Source organism: Sinocyclocheilus anshuiensis, unplaced genomic scaffold (genome assembly GCF_001515605.1).
Source record: "Sinocyclocheilus anshuiensis isolate Anshui unplaced genomic scaffold, SAMN03320099.WGS_v1.1 scaffold164, whole genome shotgun sequence".
Lineage (NCBI taxonomy): Eukaryota > Metazoa > Chordata > Actinopteri > Cypriniformes > Cyprinidae > Sinocyclocheilus > Sinocyclocheilus anshuiensis.
Window position 1 is genome coordinate 80,377 of NW_015557128.1, and position 6,791 is coordinate 87,167.

The window sequence follows — 6,791 nt, forward strand, 5'->3', positions numbered from 1 at the left end:
GGGTTATGGCAAAGAAATTGTTCACCCAAATTTACCCTCATGCCATTCTGACCATGTATTATTTTCTTTCTACCTTTATGAGACTGCCTTTATCATACATTTTTGGTGCTTTCTTTAGTCTGACAGTGGTATTCTTTATCTACTGTCCTCGAATGGAAAAAGAAGCATTCTGCCGAAAATAACATTTTATGTTTCATGGAAGGAAAAAGGAAAAAATTACACGGTTGGAATGACTTGAAGCTGCGTAAATGATAATGGAAGTTTCACTTTTGGGTGAATTACTCCTTTAATAAACATGGCATGTGTTATTTATACAAAAAGTGTAGTATTAAAGGAACACTCCACTATTTTTGAAAATAGGCTCATTTTGTAGAGTATTTGAAAAATAATGTGTTTTTTGAACATTAAAGCATGTCAACATATTCTGTTACACCAAATACACAAAATAATTATCTTTAAAATAGCGTATTATTTATAAGTTAATTTAAAAACTGCATTATGTGTAATTTACGTTTGCATAAAATTTTTATTTTTATATTTCTTTTTTTTAAGTTGAGTGTTGATCATCTATTTAAAAATAAATAGCAATTAAATTTAAGTTTGGGTTGTGTAATTTACGTTTGCATAACATTTTTATTTTTATATTTCTTTTTTTTTAAGTTGAGTGTTGATCATCTATTTAAAAATAAATAGCAATTAAATTTAAGTTTGGGTTAAGTTGTTAGGCCTAATTGTAACCTTATAATGTAAAAGGGCTCCCTATAGTTTTAAGCATAAGCTGAGGTAGATTTTTATCACTAAGAAAATTTAAACTATAACTGAATGTATTTAAAGAAAGAGCAACCTGTTCAGTAAACCATAAAAAAAAAAAAAATAAATAAATAAAAAAAAAGTTTAGTTTTTCCCCCTGCTGTACCGAAATCATACCGAACCGTGACGTTAAAACCGAGGTGCGTATCGAACTGTCATATTTGTGTACCGTTACACCCCTAAGCGAGATGCTAATGGTCTAATCAGATTCAATTATCTATGCTAAGCTACAGCTAAAAGTGCTACCGCCAGACCCGGAGATCGGCTGAATGGATTCGAAAACGGTAAAACTCAACTGTTTAACTCTAGGGGAGTTGGAAAATGAGCCTATTTTCAAAAATAGTGGAGTGTTCCTTTAAAGCATAAAAGTTGTTTTGAGATTCATACCTGTTTTCTGCGTCTAGTCTGCCGTTCTCAGCTTCCTGTCTTTTCCGCTCCAGCTCCTGATTTTCAGCTTGCTTGTCCTTTAACACATTGCAATGAAATCATTACAACTCCATCTGAAAACAAACAGTAATGTAACTGATAATTAATAATGAATCTAGGGTAACAAACACTACATCCTTTTTTCCCCCAGACGTCCTGGACGGGATATCTAAATTGCCTAAAATGTATGGGTTTTGGCTTTGTTTTGCTATTGTTTTCATACTTGCCAAAGGTAATGATTTAAATGTAGTTTGACCAATAGCATGCAGGCATTGTACATAATCGACCAATCGTGGCATGCAAGAAGGTGGAATCTAACAAAGAACGGTTAAAGCAATGCAAATATGCATTATTTTTATTGCTCACCAGTATAATTTTCCCACGCTGCATTGAGAGATCAATAAGATCATCCTTTTCCTTCACGAGTTTCTCCAGTCTCTCTTGAGTGTCTGTCTCTCTCGTTGATTCTTTTTCCTGAGTTTGTCTTAGTTTGAAATCCAACTCTGTTGGAAAGAAATGTGTGAGGTGTTTAACAGTGTGCAAGTAACAACTGGACGACTACACAAATTTAAAGACATTTGTTCGTGCTTAGCATAGTCCACATCATTTAAATTCTCAACTAGCTTCTCAACTAGCTTTGTGTCAGGACATTAAAGGGGTCATCGGATGCCCATTTTCCACAAGTTGATATGAATCTTTAGGGTCTTAATGAAAAGTCTGTAACATAGTTTGGTTAAAATTTCTCAATGGTAGTGTAAAAAACACCTTTTTTATCCTGTCAAAAACAGCTCTTTTCAGAGCAAGCCGTTTTGTAGCATTTTCCTTTAAATGTTAATGAGCTCTGCTGACCCCGCCCCTCTCTTCCGAGCTGAAACAATGGCGGACTGATGACAGCTCACTCAGGGCGGGTCTAAGACGCCAGTCCAGTCTATGCTGAAACGCTACTGTCAATCAAACTATCGTGGGAGGGGCCTGTCTGTGTGACGTCACCCAGACAGGCATCTGAGATTGGCTCGATTTGAGAAAGGGGTAAAGATTTTAGTAGATGAACAAAAAACTCTGGGTGGTTGTGGTTGTGTACACACACTGCCAACACACATTTCAGTTCAAACAACGTGTAAAAGTGCATGTAGCATTATATGACCCCTTTAACATAAAAACATTTTCATTACTTTAAATAAAATAAATGCTAACTAAAATAAAAAAATATATATATTTCAACTTTTTGGCAACATTTCTCGTTTTCATTTAGTTTAGCTTCATGCACTAATATAACTAAAATTAAAACTGAAATAAAAAGGAACAAAAACTATATAGACATTAAAAAACAGAAGCAAATAAATTAGCAAAAACAATTAAACTACTAAAATGGAATATGTAACAAATTCAAATTATGAAAAAAACATCATTTTAAATGTCATCAACTTGCAAAAATGACAATTATGATTCTTACAAAGTTTGTTATTATTGATTGGCTTTGGTGAAATAAAGCAATAAGCCCCAAGAAGCCGTGGTTTACAGTGAATTTATAACAGCTAAGGGGCGTTGTTAGGCACGACAAGAAGTGGAACCCCTTTAGCTGTTATAAATTCACTGTAAACCACGGCTTCATGGGGATTATTGTTTTTATAAAACGGTTATACCATATACGTAATAAGGTTTCACAAAATAAAACAGAGCAAATAAAGTGTAAAAAACATTATACTCCCACCAAACAATGTAGTCCCTCAGAATCAGTTGTGGTTGCAACAAAGTGGTTGCCGAGCCACACACAGAAGTAAACAAAGGTGTATGTTTGTAGTGTAATTTACAACAGCTTCTAACGTGGCTCAGCCAATCAGAGTCAAGGACCGGAACTATCCATTTTATAATATTGAATACATACCTGCACACATCTCTACAGCATTCTTCAGTTGTTTTTGTGTGTCGCTCAGTTCGTTCTTCAAAGAGGCCTCTTTAATCTGATGGAGGTTGATCAGTTCTTTCAGTTTAATCTGGAAACCTGTTGTTTTCTCCCTGTTGGGATCATAAAGATTAAATCCAAATATACTTCTTGTACTTATTTCACTGAATCGTATAAAGTAAACAGTAAACGTCAACTTTTTCAGTTCTGGAACTATTTTTCCCATTCATTTTCTCCATATGCATTTTTAAAAAACGAATCAATAAATTGCTCTAATAATCATGAGTTTGTGAAAACTTGAAAAAAAAAAACCCCAGCTGGGTCTCTGTTCAGCATTATGCATTCTATGTTCTATTTAGTTTTTACCAGAAATATGGCAATTAAGCATTTTTTTTATCATTAAAAATGTATTTCTCTATGGAGATCAATGAGGTTTTTACTTCCAGAACAGACTGAAACCGAGAACCGTTCCTTACTGATACTCTGTTTCTAGTATCTTATGTTGCTCTGCCAAGTCCTTGAGCTCTTGAGTCAGTTTGAGGATGGTCTTCTCTTTTTCTTGCACTTCCTCACTGAAAAGCGTTTCATTTTCCTTTCTGAGTCTCTCGCTCTCTTTCTCCAGCTTCACATTCTGGCTCTTGTACTCGTTCTTGAAGTTGATCAGCTCTCGGTGGTTGGAGGCCAGGTGCATGAATCTCTGCTCCAGCAGTTCGGATTTCTTCCTCTCGTTCTCCAGCTCCAGCTGCACATTGGCTCTCAGGTTCTCCAGCTCTGCGTTGATCTTCTCCAGAGCCTGACAGCGCAGAAGCATCTCGTCTGCTCTCTGTTTCAGGATGCAGATGAGAGTAGACTGCTCATCAATTCTTGATCGCAGCACTTCTGCTTCCGTCCTTTCTTCCTGGGAGAGACTTCGGAGCTTTTCCAGTGCTTGGTGCACATCGTCCATATCCTTATAAGGAAGGATTAAGATCTGGGGTTAAACCTGTGCTAATACAAGTCATTGTATTTAAAAACACAAGAAGTGATTTCTGCTTAATTGAAATGATCTAAGAATCCATTTTCAGAGTTGCATGAGATGAATAATTGGCTCTAGATCGGTTTTTAAAGCCAGATACTGATATTTAGAGAAAAGGTTGTCCAATAGCTGATACATTTGCCAGTATAACACATTTAAAGGAATAGTTCACCCAAAAAATGAACATTTGGTGAAAATGTACTCACCCTCAGGCCATCCAAGATATTCCATTAATAAATCATAGCACATGCAAAATTGCTGAATTTAAATTACATTCAAACATTTATTTGTTTATTACAATATTTACTCAAAAATATTTTTAAATCATTTAGAAAATGTTTGTGCACTGACAAAGCTGTTGGAAGAATGACTCAAAATGACAAAATATTTTGATTAATCAGCCTGGATGAAATCCTGGATGGATTTCTTGTACTGTTTCACATTGGCACTGTAAATTACATAACTGTTTTTTTTTTTATTATTATTATAAGAGCCAGTGATACATTTACATTTATTCGTTTAGCAGATGCTTTATCCAAAACAACTTACAATTGAGAAATACAACAAGCGATTCAAAATAAGTAGGCAAAAAAAAAAAAGTTTCTGAATGATTTCTTTCCATGGATGTTTTTCCAGGTATAATCAGGCAAAAGGGAAAATGGGGCTTTGGCTCCACCTTTCTGCCACTCCAGCAGGAAATGGGACTGGACCATTTCAGTCAGGATGGAGGGTCACATTCACCTGTTGCTAGTTTTGAGGATTCATTTTATTATTAGTTTAGTTATGGATACAGCTGTATGATCATTTAAAAATGATGGGTATTATTCAGAGGTGTGCTTTTGTTTAGGTTTCATCACTAAATGTTGTTTTTTTTAATACTCACCTCCCATGGTTTTGGTCGACTCAGGTCTATATCCTGTTTGTATGAGCCTTATTTGGGATTTTTTTAAAAATGTTTATTTAGTATTTGTTCATCAGGGTAGGGCCTCTATTTTATTTTTTGCTAAACTTTTTGGGGGAGTCATGGCCTAATGGTTAGAGAGTCGGACTCGTAACCCAAAGGTTGCGGGTTCGAGTCTCGTACCGGCAGGGATTGTAGGTGGGGGGAGTGAATGTACAGCGCTCTCTCTCCACCTTCAATACCACGACTGAGGTGCCCTTGAGCAAGGCACCGAACCCCCAACTGCTCCCCGGGCGCCGCAGCATAAAATGGCTGCCCACTGCACATTTTATTTTTGATAGCTACATTTAAAAAAATAAAATAAAAGCCTTTCTTTTTTTCTTGCACTGCTTGTGACCTGACTTCACCTGGTCTGCTCCATTACACAAGTAACCACAATAAAACTACACTTGGATGCACAAGTCAAGCAAGAGCCTAATATATAATGATGGCAGATTTTAAATAAAGGTTTATCTGAGTTTTCAGAACTAGGGTAATTGTTGGGGCAAGTTGTCACATGTTTGAAATATATAAAAATTATTAATATAATTTTGTTCAGTGTACTGTAATATTTATTGACCAAAACAATGCAAGTTACACTATGCATTTTTGCTTGCATTATGCTGTTTATGCCCATTGTGACAGCTTACCCCATTCAGTGTGACGCCACTGAGGCATGTTATGAAAAAAAAGTCGATGCGTGTTATATATGATCTGTATTGTTTATTTTTATTTTCTTAAGCAGTATCGGTGGAAATGTTCAAGTTGTGTGTCAACGAAACGGAATTAGGGGAAGTAACATAAATGCATTGAAAATATTAAATAGGGTTAAAAAAAAATGTGACAACAAACCCCGATATGTTCACCCTAATGGGAGATTATTGGTTTTAAAGCTCACAAGCTGCAAGTAGAGTATCTCGCCTTTGCTATTATAAAGCAAAACTTATAATTCAATTTTAAAATTAAATAAGTATAATTTTTTATTATTTTTTTTTTTTTAGCAATGCGCGACCAGTTGCTTTGCTATTGTTTGGGCGGATTATGTGTTTCAAACCACGATTTTATCACAAACACAATATCAAAACAGTCGGTGGTTGATCGGTTTTGTCAGGCAAACAGAGATCATGCGTGTCAGTCGCTGAAATAAATGGGCGTAAACAGTTTTGTATGAACATCACACGCTCTCCAACGTACCTGTTTAGTGTCTTTGATCATCGTTTTGAGGTCTATTGGGATTTTCAGCGGAGATGTCATGTTGAATCTTTCAAGGCTGTGTTTTGCAGGAAAAAAAAAAACAGGTTTCTTCACAAAGGCGTCTCTACCGCAGTGAGCTGCAGTGATCCTACTCGGCTTGTGGCGATTCAAAGTTTCCCCGGTTGCCCCTAGCAACAGCGAATTTCGTCGCGATTATTTTGCGTGTTTTTCCCCTTCGATAGACTACATTTGAGAATGTAATTCAGCATTTAAAAAAAATCGACTAACATTTATAACACGCACTGTTGTTCCAGATATGTATGTTTTGTGTTTTAACCTCAGGTTAAGCAGATTGGGCTGAAAATGCAGATGTAGTGCTCGAGTTCTACCACTAGATGTCGCCACGACTCCTCTTTGGTGTATGAAGATACTGGTTCGAAAGGTGCAGAATTGTTTTTTACACATTTGCATTAGGTTGAAGAGTAAATAATAAAGAATGATTT

General features: G+C 35.9%; 1 protein-coding gene across 1 annotated transcript in view; it reads right to left on the reverse strand.

Annotated features, from left to right (window-relative positions):
- LOC107677907 (coiled-coil domain-containing protein 89-like) overlaps positions 1-6,548 on the reverse strand; it is a 7,946-nt gene extending 1,398 nt beyond the window's left edge. Inside the window, exons 1-5 of the mRNA XM_016472973.1 lie at positions 6,289-6,548; positions 3,616-4,088; positions 3,122-3,252; positions 1,603-1,739; positions 1,198-1,274 (exon numbers count right to left, since the gene is read on the reverse strand). Of these exons, the coding sequence (XP_016328459.1) occupies positions 1,198-1,274; positions 1,603-1,739; positions 3,122-3,252; positions 3,616-4,088; positions 6,289-6,348 (878 nt within the window). The 5' untranslated portion in view covers positions 6,349-6,548. The remainder of the gene's footprint in view (positions 1-1,197; positions 1,275-1,602; positions 1,740-3,121; positions 3,253-3,615; positions 4,089-6,288) is intronic.
- Positions 6,549-6,791: the final 243 nt, after the last annotated feature.